Source organism: Temnothorax nylanderi, unplaced genomic scaffold, assembly GCF_030848795.1.
Source record: "Temnothorax nylanderi isolate EJ_2023f unplaced genomic scaffold, tnyl_v1.0 TNYL_tig0004_pilon, whole genome shotgun sequence".
NCBI lineage: Eukaryota > Metazoa > Arthropoda > Insecta > Hymenoptera > Formicidae > Temnothorax > Temnothorax nylanderi.
The window spans coordinates 2,658,802-2,681,212 of record NW_027249066.1 but is presented as its reverse complement, the minus strand read 5'-3'; the positions used below and the strand labels follow the sequence as shown (position 1 = coordinate 2,681,212).

The window sequence follows — 22,411 nt, the reverse complement described above, 5'->3', positions numbered from 1 at the left end:
GCGCGAGCGCACGAACTTTGTTCTTTGCGAAAAGATCGCTCGAACAAAAATTAGCCGTACGTCGCGAAATCGCGGGGAACGAACGCCAAAAACAGATAAATATCCGACAGTGTCGAAAACGCACGCGTAAACGTCCAAATTGCATCGATTCAGATGTCATCCGCGCATTTTTGACACTCGAGAACTTTGTTAATCTCTCGAGATCCGTTGATCTTATTCGTAGTATCACCTTTTTGAAACTCTAGCTCTAGCTCGAGCGAAAATATCAAAGATAACATCCGAATGAGATCATCAAAATCCAAAGGATTAAATAAAAGAACGCGTCAAGTCGCGATTACCGAACGCTTTCGCAGCAAAAAAATAACCGACGAAAGCGCGATTCCGCTCCTGGTGGTCTCAGCAAACGCGCAAAGAGCACGCTTGCAGGTTTCTTCTCTCTTCTGACATCATCGGACTCTTCCTTCCTGGATACCGAAGAAGCTCTGTGCGCTCGCTCCGACCGAGAAATCGCTCGATCGTAGCAGCTCGGCGAGCTTCTTCCGCCGCGTTCCCATCTTCATCTCGATCTCGAGCTCTTCATCATCATCATCGTGGCCTAGACACTTGGGGCGGGTAAAAGAACACAGAGAAAGGAAGTATACAGAGAAAAATTGTGACATGGCATGGTACAACAAACACAACGAGAATCGAATAACGAGTAAGTACAATACCATGAACAATAATGACAACGATGTGAATATGTTTATACGTAATCGTTATAAATATATTATGTATATATATATAGCGATATATATCGAATATAGAAAAATAGTATTATATAGTGTTAAGCATATTATATATATATACTAAGTATATATCAGTGTAAATATATATATATACTATATGAAGTCCTTTCTTTCGAACGCTCATATGTATACATACATACGTGGCGCATGTACGTATGCACATATGAGAGAACCGTAAGATATATATAAGTAAATCGGGTTAATTAAATAGTTCATGTTTTATGCGTTACGAACAAAGAAGCGAGTTATGTACACGTGGGTTAGTAAAAAAAAAAAAAAGACAATTTGTGTCGAACGTGTGCGAGCGCGAGCGGACGTTGCGGCTGATACTACTCTGTACCCATGTAATATTCCGTTCGCGTACATAGGTAACAAACCACCACCATGCAAACTTCGCTACTTCGGAATGTCACCCGGCCGAACGCCGTCACGCTTGCACACCTCCGCAGAGTTAAGGTGTAATAGTTACACTACCGAAGGAAGCGTGGCATGCAAAAGACGAATTACGCCAAAAAAAATATATATGTAAATATATATATATATATATGGCACAAATGGGTTAAAAACTATCGAGTGTACGCATACACGGAATGGACAAAGAAAAAAAATTATATATATATGAATATATAATATATATATAAATTGTTCACATATTATATCGTACTGCATGTACTCCTGGTCCGCGCGCGCTTGCGCGACCAAGATCTTGATGTGGCACGTGCTTTTTTTGTTTCATTTTTCTGACCGCATCTTTTATAGAGAGCCGCAACCCAACGTGAAAATGTATGCATACGTGCGAATAACGCGCGCGACGCGTGAGAGGGACATTGCAAGACGCCGTTGGACCTCGCCGATCCCTTTTCCCGGGAGGGGAGGAGGGCGAGATCGCGGGCGAGGGGCGGATTTCCGGCCGGCCGGTTTCGCGACTTACGACCAGCCGTATGAGAAAGCGCATTTCGAGGAGAGAGAAAGAGAAAAGAAGGGAAAAAGAGGCAGACGAGACAGATGTACGTGGACAGGGCGTGGAAGAGGCACGCAGAAATGCGAGGGTGACCGAGCTCCCCCCCCGTGCTTCTTCGTCGTGCACAATAGGGAGAGAAAGAGAAAGAGAAAAAGAGAGAGAGAGAGAGAAAGAGAGGAAAGAGGAAAACGCGAGAGATCCCCATGGGCGATCATGGTATAGAGGGCAGAGAAAGAATTCTACTGACAGTCCGCGTACGACTGGCCGTACGTCAACGCACCCGGTTGTTCCAATCCGCGATCAACGGGAATACGCAGGATGTATCATGTATCTCTCACGCGATTCTCCGGGCAAGCTTCCTCGATTCGACTTTTGTGCATGATTTCAGCACACGCGCCCTCGTTACATGTATATACCGGTTCTTTTTCTCGCAGCAACAAAAAAAACACGTCACGGCTACAATGGGCTGATTTCTCTTTTTTTTTTATCATCTGGGATCCGAGGGTGACTCTCATCCCGGATTGGCAGAGGCAAACGCGAGCGTTTCACTGTTGCCAGAAGAAGCGGTCGATTGTTCACGAAGGGACAGCAAGAGAGAGTCTTCGGCGACCGTTCCTTCGGACAGGCGTGCGTGCGCGCGCGTTTACCTTTACCCTTTGTCTCGTCGCCGGGAACGCTTTCGCGTGTTTCCGCGACAGAGAATATTCACGAGAGAGAAAAAAAAAGATCTACGCGCTGCGAACAACGTGGCGCAACTCCGGTCCTAAAAGATCGCGAACCCGGGCGTCTCGTTAACGGAACAAACTCGACGAGAGATCGACAAATAAAAACGTGCGTGAAGATACACGTAAATGCAAAAAGCGGTAACCAAAAGGTGTACGAGAGAGCTTTTAAAGTGGAAATTCCAAAACAAAAAACAAATAAAAGGAGACGCGTTTTCCGCGTAGCAATGGAGCCTAAAATAAAAAAGATTGTGAGACTCCGATCGCGATGGCTCGAGGCGTGATTTTTTTTTTAATATCGGCCCCTCAATTCCTTTTCCGAACGACTCGGCACGAAAAACTAGATTCAAGGCAACAAGTCTCTGACGGTGAAAAAAAACGACCTTCGCTATCAATGCGAGCATCTGTCCAATGTACCTTTTTTTTGTTTTCAAGTGTATCGCGCGCGACACAACGACACACACGTGACATATGCGTGAGAAGAAAAGTGGAGGCAGAACGTTATTCCCGTCTGCCGTGACGAGCTGGCAAAAAGAGAGCTCTCGCGATTCTACGGGCACCTGGCGCGTAAAGGACACCGCGAAATGAATCACCGTCGAGTATCACGTCAGGAACCGCGCGATCGCGAGTACGAGATCGAAGATTTAGCAACGCTAGCATTGACAGAGAGGCCGCTCCTCTCTCTCCGAAATTACCTTGGCTCCCACGTTGGATCACCTTAGGGCGATCATGTATCCTAAAAGATAACGGGGGGGGAAAAAAGAAAAAAACCCGATCGCGCCTGAAAAAAGCCTTCCCCCTCCTGCCTGAACTGATCTCTATATTAAAGATAATTTATTAACTTTTATTTCTTGCGCTATCCTTCTCTCTCAATATGTCTCTCCGCGAATTATCCGATTTCTTTGTTTCGCAATAATGTAATTGCGCTAACGAAAATTAAAGGCTAAGAAAATAATACGCTTTCATTGAATCGTATGAATTTTATTTCTTCTGCTATGAAGAATCGCGTCGTAAGTTTCGTATTCCGATTCGCCGAGATCGCAACGACAATGCGAAATATCGTTTCTGAGCTATCGAATCACTGGAGAACGCTCTCCAATCGCGAAGGATGCGGCGCCGGACAGACGATGTGCGCAACGATTTCCGGCTCAGCCATCTGGAGCCGACCGGCATCCGGCTGCATCTGCTGCTCAGTGTGCAGCTGTCGCCGCACATTAGCAGATGCAAGCAGGCTCACAGCTGGCCCGTCGTCTCGAGACTCACGTTGCCGAACCGAGATAGCCGACAGAAATTTCTTTACTACTTTCTTCACGAGCAACGAAGAAGAAATTCGCTTAAACTATTCCGAATTTTTATTAAACTCGTCTATATCGTCTAAAATATCGCTCATTACATTAAAGAGGTCAATATGTCATCATAATTCGTTATCGGTCTCGGTATCATAACATTGGTAAAACAATATTGCTCCCTATTGTCTCGCTAAGAAACTGTACCGAAGTCGGTCTTTTCATTGGCGATTTTATCGTTACGTAATATATATATATAGTCGCCTTGATACGGTTCAACGCGCCTATACACGAGTTCGCGATAGATCTGGGTCATGTATAAACCACGACGGATTTTATTTGTTTTCCTATCATAGTCTTATCTTTGCTAACGGCGAAGATTCTTGAACGCGTTAATCAAGAGATTATTTAATAATCTCAATTTTTCGCTCGTCGACTCGCGATAAACGCGACCGTTAAATTATATTAATTATATTAAATATGTATATATGTAATATACATTTTTCCTACCAAAGAATTTTCTCGAAAATAATATAACCGTACGATCTTTATTTTATTGCGAGTTTCTATCCAACGCAAAATCTATCTAATGAAATAATAAGCGGAATTTTTCGTGAATTTTTGCGAAATTTCGTCTAGTAAAAATCGACGCTTTGCATAAGTGGACCGTAGAAAACCGTTACACGCACCTCTCTATCATCAATGAGAAACTTCGTTTTTCTCTCGCTCGCTTACTCGCTTCTTGTCTCTTCTCTTTTTCTCGAGAGAAATCTACCGTATCACGCGCGTTCGTTCTAAGCTTCATGGGGCCCAAGGTCAGCGAGTGTTCGTGGGAATGCCTCGACCAGGCAGCAAGTATACATGCCTATTATACTATACAAACATGATTAACTATATTTCCCATGTCCGCCGCGATGAGCGGTCTGGATCGTAAAAAGTCTCGCGATGGAGAATCTTCGTAAGATTCACGCTCAGTTTTCGGACAATTGAATCCGTCTTGCATTCATCTTATAAGAGCAATTGAAGGTGATATAAGAATAGTAGGTCGTCTAATGATTAGATGACTGTCACATGGAAGATTGAAACAGGAAACAAATAACTTGAAAAGATTAGATTGAATCTAATCGTAAGTAGGGTAGAGAGATTTACGTAATCCGAAGGGAGCTGTAGCATCGATCTTGTTGAAAGTAACTCGACAATGTTCTCCATAGGTTATCGAAAATCACGCGCAACGGTATACGATCGTTAAATATGTTGAGGAAACAGATCTAAGGACGCGTGTAGCGAGCATCACTTGAAAATTCGTGTGATGACATCACTCTAGAGTCAAGTAACTGCATAGGCTGCGTTAAATGGGACGGCTGCTTCGAGCTCGAGAATCAGCGTAAAACGATCGTTGTCGAAGGTGATGGACGTCACCTACAGTATATTAATATAGTAGTGTCAAATTTCTTGAAAGGCACGTAACGCCGATTAGAGAGCCAAGGAGAGACGTGAGACTGCTGGCTCACACTCGGTCGCGCAAGTCCCGTTATATTCCTGCCTACCGAGAAGCTCTCACGTTGCTTCAGCTTCAATTTCCCATAGTAACAGGAAAACAACGCTATCGGATACGTCCCGAAAATTTCCTATTTAATCGCTGATATTTAATCGCTGAGCTACGACTTCCACTTCCCGAACGGAATCCGGCTATAATAGCGAGTTATGTTTCGTGTGCGTATTTCCGCGTCAAAACAAGTGCGTCATATACCGTGTCATTTCATATAAAAATAATCGCGTATCGAAATTCTCATCGTTGGATTTATCACGCGATGCGTTATTCGACTCCGCAGAAATGCATAGAACGCGAACGGAACGATCCGGTTTCGAAGATAGAGAGACTATCGAGAGAGAGACATACCTATTCAATCCTACCTATTGATCTTTACACCTACACGTTTCAAGCTATCGGTGACGCACGATTCCTTGTTATAACTGTCTTTAAACTATGCTTACTAAACTATCAATAGTAAGATGTAAATGACGTTTGACTAATAAAATGTCCCATTTCATCTAGTAAAGATCGACAATTTTATAGAGTAATCGATACTCCATACTTTCCACTATATTAACCGAGGTAATGCAGTAAGAGATTCTTAAGTCGCCACTTATCTTGGCTACCTCTCTACAGCTGTTTCAACGTTGAGCACGTTTACGTAAAAATAATAGAAAATCTCGCAATTGGAGGGGGGCGTTATAACTATAATTTACTGCTAACTACTGTCATCTCGCGTGTAACTGTTACCGAGGATAAGCTACAAGCTAGCTATAATCGTCCTTCGTGATTTTTACGGCGCGAAATTGACACGAGATACTGGGTTCTCGTGTTCTCCCTGGTTGCGGGCTGTCCTCCTCGCGCTGTCGTACTCCTTTCGGAGGAGAGAGAGGCCGCAGCGTCGCGCGTTGCGAGGCTGACGAAGACGAGACAACGACAGGACGAATATCGTTAATACCAATTATAGGAAATCAATTGCGATTGACGCGATGAAAAAAGCGCGTGTGTGCGATCGGCTCGTCTTACGCCAAGTCTCGCGTGTCGCGGCGCTACGCTAAGAAAGGAAAAAGAAAGAGATACACAAAGAACTTAAGATTTTAACGGAAAGCTCTACATGCTCTGATAGAAAATAAAAAGCTCTTTCAGAGACCGTGCTACACTTGAACGCACCGGAATCTAGGTTGAACCACGTTATCGACAACGAAAGAAAAAGAAGCTCCGCCCCGCCTGCGCAACAGACACATATAATTACGCGCGCGTGTACACGTCATCGAAACTTTTATCAACGTACTCGCTTGTGAATGAGCCATTGTCCGCGGTCTGTCACATTAGGAGAAAATGCATATCATCGTTTCAATCTCGAAATTTTTCTCGAGCCCATTCAGACACAAGTACGCGCGTTTCATATTCTACTCGGCCATAAATTTGTTTAAAATTTGCATTCCAAGTCGTAGAAACGACTCTCGCGAAATGTTGACGTAAGAAGCGTTAACGAGTTAGGCCAATTACGAGTGCCTGTTGTTACGGGGGCCGGAGACAGATGGAAAATGATGAGGATGAGCCTACCTTGTGAGTCGCGCTGAACGCCCTCCTGAGCTGCTAGAAAAACCTCGTCTGCCGTCCCGGGACCTCCTACCACAGAGCCCACAACACCCCCCGCATTACTTCGGTCACCAGTAACATGCCATGAGCCAAGACCTGCTGCTAAAATAAACCATCGTCCGATAAATTTCAATGTGACGGTTACTCTTCGCATGATACGATATTGTGTACCATTACTCAAAAATTTATAGCAAAAGAACAAGCCATAAGCGAAGATACGAAAACTGCTTTGGCACATCTCAAATTATCAATTAAATTAAAATTAATATTAAGATTAGTTATGAATCTCAAGAAATCCTTATTTAAAAGTCTCAAATAATTTACAATTAGCACATCAAATGAAAGTAATAATAAAAACGTCGTTCTAGGAATGAAAAGGGGTACTTTATTCGTAAACTCTTTTAATTGGAAACAAAAATATTGGGATACATATATGTAAGACCGATCAAGAAATTACGCAGCGAAACACAGGGCTTCACGATCGGAAAATCGCACAGCACTCCCTTATACAGTGGGAGTGCTTAGAATACATTTATATATTATACACAAGATATCCCTAGTCAATCCCTCTATACTCATGGCTCGTTACAGCAAGTAATATTTGGCAAATTACGTGGAATACACCATCCATAACACATCCGCCCCGCAGATCGTGCTCACACACATTCGTATACACGCGCACGTAACAGTCACACAAATTTTGAACAATTTAGCTTAAATAGTCTACATGTAACACTTAAGAAATAGATCAATAATACTGATAGTTTCAGACTATTTAAAGTTCAAATACTTTGTACATCGACTTGCGCCGTACTTTGAACTCGCACGTGCACTTCATTGAATTATCGTTAAATTTTTATTGAACTACTAGTTTGGAAGTGATTCTTGTCGGGAGTTTCGATTCCCAGGTAAATTTAACGAGTACAGAAGAATGTCTTTCGGCAATGCGTGTAAGAACTATTTCGATCTTTAAGTGAACGATCAAAGAATAAGTAAAACTGAAATCAAAGAATAAATAAAACTCTATTTCAAACAAAACTATATAATAATTGTTAATATTAACGACCGTCGTTAATTGGGCTCGACGTTAAAAGAACGGTGCATGGGATGCTACAATATTCGCGCGTTTTCGCATGCGCACACTAAGTCTGTCTAGGCTGGACCGGGGTACTAGAAGGTTGTTGTCTCCATCTCCTCCTGACGACGTTCAATTTTTTCAAATAGAACTGCAGCGTTGAGCGATTAATGCCGTACATCTCGGACGCCTGAGTGGTGCTAACCCCCTGTTGCAATATTGCCTCCAGGGACATTTTAACCGAGTCTAAGCTATACTTTCTGCCCTGCTTGTTCGCCAGTGATTTAAGCAACGCGCCTACGTCAACGTCCGGGCGTGGCCGCCTCATGTTTGGCACTTTTTTACATTCGAGGAAATGGGAAGCCCATGGGGCACCACCGCCTCCGCCACCGTTACCACGACCATCACCGTCATCACTACTCAAATTCCCTCTCGACCGAGACCGCGCCCCCCCACCTGCAACGAGGAAACCCAAGCTAGTGTCGGCCAATTTGTCCCGTTTTAACAGATAACAAAACAAAACAACACGAAACGACTTCGCGACACCAAAACTATTCGTTCAATGATCAAGCCCTTCCTATTTACGATCAAGTGAGAAACAAGTGATTATCCGCGACCCGGCAATACCGCGATTTCCGTTCAAGAATCACTGTCCAATCGTATAAGACGTCAAGCTCCGCTTCGATCCAAATGAACTTTTTGGATCGAAGATTCGCTACTGTCGTTGACTCTTTCCAGAGCATATAATTTTATGTGCAAAATGCAACTAGTATTCGCTATATGCAGTCTTCATATTCTTACATGCGGAACGCTGCTTAGCGATGCGCAAGTTTAAACGCATATATTACAATTCGCATTGCCTCTAAATGAAAAATAACCCCTGCGTTTCGCTACGATAAAACAAAAAAAAAATCATAAATAAGGAATAATAATTGAAACTTACCGGGGTGTTGGGCGGAGTCATGGGAAGGTCCAGCTCGATTGTTGTCCTGTTCCATGTCATTAAGGTCGTTCATATCGTCATCCAGCGTCAGGTCTTCGACGCCCTCCTCAGCATCATCTAGGTATTCAGACTTTGGCTCGATGAGATTATCGTTTGGCTCGGGTTTTTCGAGTGGCAGCTATAGGAATATCAAAACGCATTAGAAACATATCGAAAGTCTTTTACAAGAATAAACATGATATGCAGGAGAATATTGTCTCGCACCGTTTCCACACTGCAGCGGTAAGGAAAAGATAGAACCAAGGCAGTAGGATAAAGAACGATCTTTCTTTACCAACGAAGCGAAAGAAACAGCGCTTTTTGGCGACAGCCTCTACTATACCGTTGGCATATGCAAGTAAAACGTAAGAATTCGTCGAAAACATTTTACCTGTAACATCTCGTCGGCAGGTTTCGTCAACTGCGTCATTAAAGCTGACCTGCCGAGAGAGTCTGTCGGATCTGCGTGTACTTTCTCGTCTGCCACTGGCGCGATACCAAGAGCCGGTACACCCATTTGCTGAGGTATGTCACTGGAATTCGATGCATCTTGGTTTTCTATCGTACTATCGTCGGTTAAACTTCTTCTTCGAATTCTTTTTCTTTTTCTGGATGTTGGACTTTGCGAACCTTCCCTGTAGAAGTAAGAACATACGACTGTCAGCAATGTTTCAAGACTAGTAAGTCTAAATTACAACATAATGAAATCGTTCTTCCTCAAAGTACTCACCTCGAGGAGAGCCCTTTCGACACCTGAGGACTAGCCGTATCCTCTGGTATATCCCCCACGCAACTTTGCGTCAAACTCTGCCTAGGAACTTTGTTCTTTTCTATCGTCAGACCGGAAGACGCGTGTGGAATGTCTAACGATGGTGCTGTAGGTTGTGAGACGGTTTTCTGTGGCCTGGACTCCGTCTTACTACTACCAGCAGTTTTACTTTCCGAAAGGCCCTTAATTTGCAGAGACTCGGCGGCTTTGAGGAGTGCTGCCAATTGGTCTTGGGAAATATTTACTTCCCCTCTATACATGTAATCCATCATTGCCTTAAGTTCTTTGAATTTAACATCTTTGAGTATGAAGACTGGATGCTTGTCATAGTGTTCGCTGAGGAGGCACTGTAACATGAAAATACGCAATCTTTTCAGACAAACAGTCACAATATTAATTACATATAATAATATGATAATTTATTTTCCCAATTCATATTAAATATAGATTTGTTACTCTAAAATATTTATAGCATCTACTTTCTGCACATTATAATACATATAAATGTTCTACAAGAAATATATGAACACGATAAAGTTTAAATATTATTTGTGGAGTACACGCTACAGGCAGAATTATTTATTTAGTGGTATTAATCTCTCATATGTCCTATACTGTAGCTAAGAATGCAAAGTGCTACATCTGGGACGAGCTAAGACCTACACGGACGCAAATACAATTCAAGCATATTATTAATTTTCATAGAGCAGTATTCAATTATTGCAACAGCCGCTCTGCATCCCCACCCATATTAGGGTAAAATCCCAGGGCAAGTGCCCTGGAAATCAGCCATCTTGCTTTCCTTGTATTGATCAAGAGGACCTAGGAGGGGGCTTCAGGCTTTTGCCCCCCACTCTCCCCCACTGCACCTCCTACACTCCTGCCCAGGCAACGTTCAACAAGCACGGCCATCTTGTTTCAACTTGAGATCCCCCTCCTCCCCCTTGCTTCTCAACAATCTCTCTCACTCCCTCCCAATGTGTTTCGTATTGATCTAACCCGACTGAACCAACTGGACAAAGAAGCAAGGGGAAAGGTTCGCGGCACGTAATTACAATTTGTTACGTTCATAATTATTCTAGATCAAATTCTTTTAATTTTAACTCGTATTTTCGTTAATAAGTAATTGATAATACAACACGATTATTAATAAAATTGTATCAACGTCGTTCTTTAAATTATCGCAACCATATTTCTACTTTCAAATATAGATAACGTTACTCTACAATTTATTATTACAATAAAATAGAAAAAGAATTCTGTCTGATCATGTCAATCATTATATCAATCAATTAATTTCAAGAAAATATGAAGAAAATAGAACGATTCAGAGCTGGTGTCTTAGAAGAAGAAAATCGCTTTGGAATACATTTAGAAAGATTGAGACGGGTTGTAGGATTAAGTAATGATAAACAGAACGTTTCGCTCACCTCAAAGTATGGACTGCACGCGGAGAGGACTACTTTGTGGGCCTTGAGAGTCTTCCCCTCCGCCGCCAGGGTGCAGTCGACCAGCGTCCCGCTTTCCAGGAGTGTGTCGAAGTTTTGTATGAGCGTACTTTGGTGGTTGTTCCACCTGAGACAGAACTGCTGGTCGTCCTCCATGGTAGTTCTGGCTTCGTTTCCTCGTTTCTGCACAGATGGAGAAAAACAAGCGTGGATAAGCCAAGTGTAGCGTAAGAGAAACGACGAAGCGGAGAAAACCGGATAACGTACGAGTGGCGGAACCTGCCGACGGGGTCGTCCTCTCTCACGCGCGCTCCCGTTTCTCCTTACCGTGCTATCAATCGACCGAGCGACCCGACGCTATCTCGTCCTCCCGCGACCGATTGTTATCGCGCACATCGAGCCGAACGACGTACCCACGAAAGTACGTCTCTCGACTTTCGTACCGATCCGACAGTTCCGCGTTCTCCTCTCCTCTGTCTCTTTCTCTCTCTCTCTCTCTTTCTCGCGCGCGCGGCCCTCGCGGGAGGACGACGGAGGCGAAAGCTCCGCAACGAAGCGCCGAAGCTTCCAAAATGGCCGTGTGAGCGATGCGTCGGTCGGATCGCTCTTCTGGCCTTTTCCTTTGTGCGTGTCTGGTAACGGTAATGGACTGCCCTGGTGGGGATGATGCAGGAGGACGCGCAAGCACCGCGCACGCGCAACAGCGACGTCCGGGCTGCGCGCACGGCTTGCGCAACGACCGCGGAGGCCCCTGGGACTCAGGGGCGGCTGCTGCGGGTGCCGCCGCCGCCGCCGCTGGACCTCCTCACGTACATCATCCGAGAATTCTTTTATCGAAACCAGAATATCAAAAATCTATTTTACCGCGGCGGAAATTGCGATACCGCGATACCGATAAAGACGATGAAAGCCACGCAAAAAGGAATAAAAAGGGAACCGTCAGAGCAACGCGTAGTATACCTGAAGACGCGACGTCACGACCGGCGATCCCGAATCTCAAGGAACCTGCTCACTCGCGATCGATCCACGTATTTTCATCGTGACGTTTTCATCGACGCGTCACCGGCAGAGAGGCGCGACGAGCGAAACCGGGACGGGTCTAACCCGATTTGCGTCAGCGCGATTTACATTAGCGGCGCGCAATAAATACGGAAAATCGATCACGCGGCCCGCGACCGACGTAGGTGGGGAACGCCGAGGGGGGAGACGGTTACCGGACACGCAGCAGGAGGACCGGCGGGAGGTGCGCAGTCGCGAGGTGCCGCGCGAGGACGGAGAAAGAGGGGAAAAAAAAAAGGAGCGAAAAAGACCAAGTCGTTCCTCGGCCCGCGATTGCGTAATCTATTTATATTGTTATCTCGCGCGCGCGAGCGAGTTACGTCAGGCGGTGCCGAGCGGCGGCGTGTGTGCGTGTACGTACGTGAGCGTACGAAATAAAAACAAATTGTTGACAGATAATTTTTCCTGATCGAATATCGCGCGCGCGCGCGCGCGCGCGCAATCGTCGAGATACAGGGATGCGAGAAAAAAGCGCGGCAGAGAGAGAAAGAGGGAAGTAGAAGGAACCGTTTTGCGACGACGCGAGCCCCCTCCCCCCGCCCCGCGAGAGTCGGAGAGCGGAGACGTGGAACGCAATATGGCGGTTGGCGAGGTCGGGCCCGGGACAAAATGGCGGCGGGTGGAAAGCTCGCGGCGGAAAACCACGGGCGATCGATCCGCGCGGCGCCGCGCTCTTGCGCGCGCGCGCGCGCACACACACACGCTCTCACGGCGACCGAATTCCCCCGCGCTCGTGTGCGTCGCGTCTGGACAATGGCACTGAAATCGCAAACGCTACGCCACTAACGCGCGGAAAATGCTCATCTTTACGGAGTCGCGACGACGACGATGGACCGCGACGCGACGCCACGATATTATCTCCAACGGCTCGAAAAACACTCGCCATCTCACGGACCCGCCCGCCGCGCCATGTCACCCGCGATACCCGACGCGATTTCTCCGTTTCGGCTCGCGGACGCGCTCCGCCGCGAACCGTTTGCGTGCGTTTCGTTACGCGCGACGTGATCACTCACCTAATAGAGGAGATATAAAACAATCTAATATCACAGCAATGGGAGTCGGTGAAAAGTGTAAAACAGCGTGGAGCGTCCAGGCCCGGCGTCCGCCTCGTGCGCTGCCCTTTTCAACAATGGCGCAGCCTCAACGCCTCTAAGCTCCGCCGCCGCGGGGCGCCGTCGGAGGGCGCAGGCGTCGGGCCGAGCCGCGTCCCCGCGGTGCGAGCGAGATGGAAAAACAGGAAAACGACGCGCATGCGCGCCACACGGAAATTCGCTACTGCGACGTGATTGAGAATAGCACCGACGCCGGGGGACGCCGGGGCCGAGGCCGAATTGCGATCGGCGTCAAGATGGTCGCGCGGAGCTTCGTTTTTCAGCGCCTCTCCCCGAAAGGCGTCCGACGTTCCCGAGAATTTACTCTCCGCGAATCCTCGGAAGGACGAGTCCCCGAAAAGAGGTCGAACCTGTCGCAACGTCGACTAGTATCGATTTCCAATACCGTATTTTACCTCTCCGCGTCAACTTCGACTCGATCAAAAAAACGTTACGTCTTAAAAATTGCCCGAGGCGAGTTCAGAAAATTCACGATCGGTACGGCGATTCAATAACTTGGAATTTCGCACGAAATTCCATTTTCAAATCTAACTTGCGCTTATATTCTAATTTCTACACACTGTATTCGACAAGTTACATTCGTAAAAAAAAAAAAAGCACGGCATTTAATCGTATTTCCCAACATATCTATTATTTCCGCGAAAAGCGGAAAACTAATCGACTGTATACTTGCGGAAAAATCACCAATAAACAAATTGCGTTGGCAACGCACTGAAGTTGGTCTCGCGTTGTTCTATAAATACTTCAATTGAATAGTGACGGTATTATAAAAAGCAGCGGATCGATTTAAAAAGAACCGTGTATTGAAAGTCAATTACATGACCTACGCAAGAACTACGGTTCTACGTCGACTCTGTGCTAATCGCAGAGAGACTATTAGCTTTGACGATGCAAATATCTAAAAATAAACATTTCTAGAAAAAGTTCAAGAGATAAACGGGTTGTTAGCTCTAATTTTTGTATTTACTTATCTACAAGTACGAATATACATGTTAAAAAATAACCGGCATAAAAATGTCGCGCCTGAAAAAGAAAAAATTGTATTTTTTTGAAAATACAGTCGTTCGGCACGACTGCATTTCGATCGACGTTCATCGTTTATTATTCCTCTCGCCCGTGTTGTTACCGCACATCTCGATTCTCTCCATCACGTCGCAATTCCGCTTCGCTGTCGCTGTTTATTTTCTTACGCGTTTAATCCGAAGGGTAAATAAAGCCGGAACGGAATCCGATCGTATAAATTCCGAGCGTCGACTGGAATGCCAATAAAAGGCCGTTTAATTGCGGTAATAAAGCAAGGTAGAAACCGCTAGCGTATACCGGCACCGAGACGACTGCGTTGCCCTTTTGTCTCGAGTTCGACGTTACGTTCCTTTACGTAATCTCGAACGAGACGAGACGCGATCCTTCGACTCGCGCTTATCGCGGCCCGATAATCAAAGCAAACCCGATCGCGCACGCGAGAAGCGTTTGATCGGGAACGAGTTCAGCGGCTCAGCCGACGCCGGCGTCTCTCGCCGAATTGAAATTCGACGAAACGAAAATCGATCTCGTCGCGATGAGGTAATTGCGCCGGGGCGTCTGGAAATCTCATGTCGGGCAACGTCATGGCGGACGTCGCCGCCGCCGACGCCGCTTTTCTCATTCCCCCTGACGCGGCGGTAACAGTCATGGCCGACGCTTTCCCGAACCTCTCATAACGCGACCTCGATCACTTTTCTATATTTAGCGATTGTCGAAACGTCACCGTAGATACGGCGCCCACGATGTGTACGTATCGTACATAATAATGCGATAAACGAAACTGTCGACCGGGGCGAACGATAACAAGGAGCGGTTACGTACTTAATTAAAACAAAACCAAAGAAAAAAAAATATTACCTCCTGTCCTCGCGTCGACAGTCGGTTTATCGCGAGACACCGGCGGTGTCTCGGTCAATTAGAGAAACTCGAAATTTGCAAACAATCGTCGCTCGCGTCATTTACGCAACTCGTGTCGTAAGCAGCGACACGACCCGACGCAACGCGGTCATGTAATTCAACCTCTAATTACCGATCGGTGTTCACAAGTGTGACGCAGAACGCGCGCGTCGCCCGCTCGCTAATCGCGAATGCAAATCGACGCCGCGTGGCTAAGTTCAGCTCGTGGCCGGAGACGCCCATCGCGTCACGTTGAATCGCGAATCGTTTCGGGAACGCTTTTCGCAACGAGCAGAGAATCGCGAATATATGTCGCTCGGCCACTCGCATCATTTTCATTAGATAACCCGCTTAAAGTGCAACAACCTCCGGCCGACGTTTCTCGCGGACGGCCGTCTCGACGATCCCCCACGTGTCGCGTCGTTCCGGACGCATCCGGACGAGACGACGAAGGACCCCGTTGTCGATCGACGTCGCGAGGAGACCGGTCCGCGATCGCGCGCGTAATGGCCGACTTCGCGCCCGTTCACGGGCGAGAGACAAAATGGCGAAAAACTCCCGAAAAAGCGCCCGGGGAAAACTCGGTCTCCCGAGCCGGCGAGAACGCCACGAGCGACCGGGGATTTTCGTCGAAACCGAGCGCGGGGACGAGAAAACGCGCGATTTTTCCCCGCCGACGGACATTAGGCGGGCGTGTGAGAACGCGGCGACGCGACATGGCGGTACGCGACCTGGTTTTCCGCGGAGACTTTCCACCGCTCACGAGAGAAGCGAAAGAGCGGGCGGCCGGCGGCGAAGCGAGAGCGGACGACGAGACGCGTAGATAGAAAGGGCAGATGATCATTTTCCTACTCACCTATGTATTGGCACAGTCTAAATATCACAAGAGGACGAAACTGGGGGGGAAAAAAACTACGCGTCCACTCCTCAGCGTGCACTATCCGAGCGTCATGGGTCCTTTTTACACAATGGCCGTGCCGCGGGTACGCGCTTACGATCGATCAGTTTCTGCGAGAGGACAACGCCGCGGCGGCACGGAAACGGAGCTCGGCCCCCGGTCGCAGCGCTCCCAGACGCGGCGCAGTAACCGCGAATCGGTCTTCTGCGCATCGGCGAACCGACGGCGTCGGGGGGGAAAACGGAAAGAGAACGGTCCAGGAACGTCGCTGCGCGCGGAGCGTCACGGGTACCCCGGCGACGTGACCGCGTTTCCTCGCGCGCGACTGCGACGTAAAAGAAAAATGCTGTGACGGTCGCGTCTCCTAGAAAGAGAGCGGAACAGATGCTCCGAATAATAGCAACGGCAGGTCCGAAAAAGATGTTACATTCTTAAGAGAGCCGGTTGTTCCAATATAATAATAGTTAAATCATATGTCTATCTTTGTCTAATTTGAAGGAAAAAGAAAGAAATATATGTATACATATATATATATTTATTATTATTGGTTGATTATTTATATAGATTTGATTATTAGTTAGTTTACCAACAGGTTGGAACAACCGGCTCTAATGAAATAATTTATTGGTTTAATCCAGAAATCATAACATTATAAAAATTATGCTTTTCTCGGAGAAAATAATGAAAAGCTTTGAAAATCATAAATTATACCGATATTTGCGCTTGTATCTTAAATTTATTGAACAAAATCTTACTTATGTCGTTAAATTAGTTAAAGTTTCATGAAATATTAACGTAATTACAATCATAGTGACTGAAACGATTCGGTATTTAATTAGAGGTTTGCTCGCTGCTTACGGCGTGAAGCCGTCATTAGACGTTTTGGTTCGATAATCCCGTTATTCGTTTCAAAATACTTTACATGCCAACTGTACAAATACAAGCTGAACTCGAGCTTACAAAGTCATTTGTGTTTGGATTTGTGTTCAGAAAAAAAGATCAAGTCGAGCGAACTCGAACGCGTTCAATACGTTATTTATCCAACGATTTTTCTATGCCATATTATGTATGTAAAATTTTCATTATCTCTTAACTTTTATTAAGTATAAAATAACACAATCTTTTCTAATTTCGGCTAAAACAGAAAACGAATATTCGGTTATGTGTCAATTTCGAAACCGAAACTCCGATTTTTTTGCCGAAACTGACCGAAATCGAAACCGAAACCGAATTTTCGGTCGGACTCTAATATAAAATAATAAAATATCGTATCATTGAATATTATATTCTCACGCATGTTGAATAGCACATTTTTTATCTCGCTTTCCTACCTAGCTATTTACGTTTAAGACATTAAGTGGCATTTATCTTTTTACATGACATTTATTTTTTGCGAGCGTTTTGAAAAAAGCGCCGGTTACCAGCGTAACGCATGGGCGCCCGCTGAAAAGTCGAGAGCACGGGTATCACGGATGATCGCGGTCAACGCCAACGCCAACGCGTTAAAAGTGGTGCCCTCTGTCGATCGGATCTACTTGCGCGCGCTCTCGGTCTCTCGCTCGGATATTACGCGCCTGGCGTTCGACGCCAACGTTATTGGCGCGCGCGGTGGGGGATCGGGGATCCGCGCCACGCTCGAGAGGCGGGGGAGGGAACGGGGTGGTAGGTGGTAGGGATAAAGAGCCGGGTTTCCGTTCTAGGGCACGTTCGTGGCGTAGCGCGGCGCGGCCGGCGCGGCGCGGGAGAGGCGAAAGGCGGGCGCGCGGGAGAAGTGGAAAGCCGGGAAGAGAGAGCCGACGAAGGGAAGAATCGGGGTCCACAACAAAATCGCTTAATCGCTTTGCGCCACCGTCCGCGACGGAGCACGGCCCATTCGTCGCCGCCGCCGCCGCCGCCGCCATCGCAGTGCCCCCTAGTGTGCATGCATGCTCTCGTCGCTGCCTCTCTCTCTCTCTCCCTCCTTTCTCTTTTTCTCTCTCTCTTTCTCTCTCTCTCCTTTCTCCTTTCCCCTTTCTCCCCCTTTCTCCGTCTCGCCGACTCGCTGCGCCTCGGTCTCCGTCTTTCTCTCCTTCTCCCTCTCCCTTTCCCTCTCCCTTCCTCGCCTTCTCTCTCCGGTCTCTGTCTCCCCGTGATTCGCTATGCCACTTCGGGCCGCGACGTTTTCACGGGCAATCCGTGAGTGACAGCTGCCAGTGGGCAACGCGGTGCGTGCGTGCCTCTCGCGACGGTTTGACACGGCCGGTACCGGCCGTGCGTGGGTGACAGTTTGCGTGCGTGCGCGCGAAGAATCGCACGTCTCACGTCCCCGAGAATCTCCGTATCCTTGTTTCGCGCCCTCGCGACGGTGTGTTTATCATCCGGCGAAAGTGTGTGCACGTCGACACCCCCCCGGGGGAGAGCTTTGGTGCAGCCGCGGGGGTTGGCGATCACCGCGGAACCCCGGAATCGCCGTTGCTGCCGCTGCTGCTAACCGAAACTACCGCTGCTGCCGCTGCGATTTCATTTGTGGGTCAGGTCATGGTGAGGTACGTAACCGTCACGATCGTGAGATTTTTCCGCGGAGCACGACGTCGTCGACGAGAAATCGTGTGCTCGCCGTACCCGTCGTGCTCTCCTTCAATTCGACAACGAACGTCGCGCGTATCCTCGGTATCGACGTACCCTCGACGTACTCGTCTCCTCGACGCGTCCGGGGAGGACCGCGAGTTTCAAATGTTTCAATTTTTCAGAGTATGTACATACGTTCACCCGGCGCGCTGCGAAATTTGTTTCCGTCACGTCGTCCTCCCCCAGCGAGGCGTACGTCTTTTTTCCCCTACTTGTTCTTTTTTTCTTCCTCCTTTGATTATCAATGAGGCCACGTGCTTCCACTGGGACAAGTGCGCCAGTCAATGAGCCAATTGCGAAACGCGGACGACAATACCGCGGCGCTTTTGTGCGTGAAATTGCGTACTCCTGTGGCGGTGCGAATGTCCGATTACTAGTTTTACGCCTGTCCGAAAAATCTCTTATCGGGGTCCAGTGCGAAACGAGTCTACCGCTGCGAACGAATTTCTCGACAACCTTAAATTTTTGAGTCGATAATACCGATGCGATTTACACGAAAGTCATAGTGAGACGAAATTTATAGCTTTCGAAAGGAATTACGTGAAATTCTGTACGCGATCCCCGAAGAAAGTCTTGAAAATAAAATCCTCCGTCATTATCGAGACAGATCGATTTATTTTGTAGCGCGTTTTTTTATAGCCGCTCGTCGTACGTGACGCGAAAATTAAATCGCGTTGGAAATGATAACGGTGGAGCGCGATGGAAGCGTCGACTTTCCTCGTTTTTCTCTCGCGGCCGCGCATTGTTTTCACTGCGAATCGTAACGCGCGCCCAGCTGTAAATACGCCGTGCGACACGATTCGACTCGTGGCACGATGCGCTTGGATTTTTAGGAGCGATCTGTCGGCACGAGCGATTAAAGCCTCGTGTCCACGATGCTGGAAATCGCACCGAGATCTCGGACGGAGGAAGAATTGACCGATTACATTTAACACTGCGCGGACCTTTTAAGGCACAGTCGATTTTTCGTAATTTTCCATTTTCTCCTGACGTTTCAACACTTAAAAAAAAATTGCAACAGCTTCGGCCTTATGTAAGTATAGGAATCACTTTTTAAAACCTTAAAAATGATACGTAAATTTTTATAGATTTTTTTGTAACACAGAACCGCTTCCAAAAATCCCTTGGACTTAAAAGTCCGGGTGAGTGCTCCGAAAACACGGTGTCCGCGCGGTGTTAAACAATTGACCAACGCAATTGGTTAATTCTTTCTCCGTCCGAGATCTCGGAGCGATTTCTAGCACCGTGGACACAAGGCTTAAAAAGCGGGTTTCTCCTGGGACGCGCGCGCGCGTCTCCGCGGCCACGCGGTTTTCAGCCTCTCGAAACAGCCGTGTCACTCGTTACGGTAGGTCACGTGCGCGATGCACCGGCCAATAATTGGCCGATTACGAGCGCGCGGGATGCATTCGGATGCGAGGACCGAGGCCGCGCCGGGACCCCGCCGAGAGTTTATCCTGCACTCGGGAACATTTATTAGGAATATTTCGTTCGGAAACTGTCCTGAAAAACTCTTCCGTTTCGTAGGAATATATATTGTCCCGCGCGTCGACAAAATAAATCGTTGCGACACGCGTCGATGTAGATTTCGAGGACAGCTAGGTACTTAATGACTGCGAAAGATTCGCTACTGTATCTCGAGAATCAAGTCTGTAGGACGTTTGTCCGCGCAATAAAGCGATTTGATTAAACTGCGACGAAGGATTCTGATTAGCGACGCCCGTGTCGAATTCTTTTTCCTTTTACGACGAAACGGAACGACGTGGTAGGTAGGTAATCGTCATTTTAATTTAATTTAATTTAATCATGTGCCTCTGGACATTGCGCAGATACTTGTCCGTTTTACGTAATGCAGATATACATGACACGACTTTAATTAAAGTGATGTGAATTTATATCAATTATAATAATTAATATAAATCGCTGGAGATTCATGGCTCGCTGTTCTCAGCGTCGATTGTACTAGATACGACGATTTGATGAAATCTCTTCGTTCTTGTTAACACTTGATTGATTTCGATGGCAACGACATCGGAGATATCGGAAACATCGATTCCTCGGTATGGAAGACTAATAGGGTTTATTCCCGGAGGGTTCCCGGACATTATTAGCACACTTCTCCGTCTTTCGCGCGTCTTTCCCGAAGCCGTTGGTCGTCAACGATCGCACGGCGCCCGCAAAGTTGCATCGCGTGTCGATCGCCGTGCGTGACACGACCGACGAAAGGCTTCGGGAGCGCGCTCGTTTCATCGTGTACGCGCGCGCGTGCGGTAAACGGGTTTATCTCGGTAATTAAATGACCGTCAAATAGGAGAAAATCGCCGATGATTGATGGTGACCGATCGGCGAAGTTTCGCAGTTTGCGTTAACCACGTGCGCCCTCCTCCGCTTCCTCAGAGCGATACATTAATAAATTCGTCACGGCCGCTCGGCAAGAGCTTAGAACAGGTACTTACACCGTTCCCTGAAATTAGCGACTGTTTTCCTTTTAACATCTCCCATGATTAGAACTGTCGTCTTTTAAGAGCTCGTCGGGAAATTCCCAACATATTACGCGATATTTTCCTATTCAACGAGGTGAGCACTGAACTCGTAGTTGACGGATCGCGAGCTCGATTTCGACCGTCATCCTGTTTCGGGATAGTAAATATGTATCATATGTTTTTGTATAGAGACATTATTGAACGTATTGCCGTGCGATGAAATTGTTTTAATAGGAAACGCAAAATATTCTTCTCAATCCGCGAGACTTCCACGCTATCGCGATGTACAAGAACTTCGATCCGCGAGTATGAACGTTCGTAATCAGCTCGATTAAGGATCGCAAGTTTAACGTTTGCACGATCTTCCGTCCTACGACGAATGGGCTCGTGCATCCCGCGAAAGAGATTTTCTCCGCGCGCATCGAGCCAACGGTCCGCCATATACATCGCGCTCGCGCTCGCCGCCGATGATAAAGAGAAATGCTGCCTAGAAAGCAGGTCTTGGCTGAATCTAGGCCACCCTGATGATGGCGCGTGCACATTCTCCACAATTTTACTGTTCCTTCTCTCAGCCTTGCCTCGCGTTCGTTCCCCGCCGCGCGCCTCTCGACGGAACAACACCTTTTCTCTCTTTCTCTTTCTCTCTCTCTCTCCTCCATCTGTCTATCTTGCGCATATTCTAGCCTCAGCCTCTCGCCCCCTCTCGTGTCCTTCCCTCTTTCTATCCCTCTGCCTTTCTCCTCAGCGTCTCCTCCGCGTACGTCTCTTCTCTTCCATCGATCGCCTCCTTCTCTCTTCCTGCCCCTTTTTTTTCCCCACCCGGCGCGATTCAAGGATCGAGTTCCGGAGGACGACCAGATGCGAATCGGCGAAAAAAGGAGAGAGAACGCGAGGATCGCGGTACCGTAATGCCCCCCCCCCGCGCGCGCGCGCGCGCGCTCGCTCGCGACGGGATTTACAAATTGCAAAAGCGAGAACGAGTCTCGCCGCGCGCGCTGTCTCAATAGCACGCTCGTTCGTAACTTCGTTTGTGAAATGTCGCGATGGCAACGGGTGGGCGTATTACAGGACGACGTTTGATTTTGCCACGCAATATAAGGATCTCTTCCGCTGCCGCGAAATAATAGGAAAGCTTTTCCGTTCGGTAAGGGAGAGGCGAATGATCCCT

General features: G+C 47.3%; 2 protein-coding genes across 51 annotated transcripts in view; one reads left to right on the top strand and one right to left on the bottom strand.

The window, feature by feature from the left end:
- LOC139774349 (uncharacterized) overlaps positions 1-16,278 on the bottom strand; it is a 165,651-nt gene extending 149,373 nt beyond the window's left edge. For 23 of the 50 annotated variants that reach the window (XR_011718565.1, XR_011718570.1, XM_071709862.1 and 20 more), the window contains exons 1-6: positions 16,112-16,272; positions 11,147-11,347; positions 9,678-10,063; positions 9,339-9,582; positions 8,909-9,086; positions 6,855-6,992 (exon numbers count right to left, since the gene is read on the bottom strand). Coding sequence is in view for 47 of the 50 variants with exons in the window: in XM_071709862.1 (XP_071565963.1) it covers positions 6,855-6,992; positions 8,909-9,086; positions 9,339-9,582; positions 9,678-10,063; positions 11,147-11,320 (1,120 nt within the window). In the remaining 3 variants the exon portion in view is untranslated. Of the gene's footprint in view, positions 1-6,854; positions 6,993-7,252; positions 8,422-8,908; positions 9,087-9,338; positions 9,583-9,677; positions 10,064-11,146; positions 11,348-11,431; positions 11,974-12,124; positions 12,279-13,236; positions 13,389-16,111 lie in introns of those variants that run through there. The other 27 variants (XM_071709946.1, XM_071709899.1, XM_071709927.1 and 24 more) reach the window with 12 other exon arrangements.
- A 1,575-nt stretch (positions 16,279-17,853) lies between these two features.
- The window catches only part of Psq (pipsqueak), a 53,438-nt gene continuing 48,880 nt past the window's right edge, over positions 17,854-22,411 (top strand). Inside the window, exon 1 of the mRNA XM_071709967.1 lies at positions 17,854-18,678. Within this exon, the coding sequence (XP_071566068.1) occupies positions 18,671-18,678 (8 nt within the window). The 5' untranslated portion in view covers positions 17,854-18,670. The remainder of the gene's footprint in view (positions 18,679-22,411) is intronic.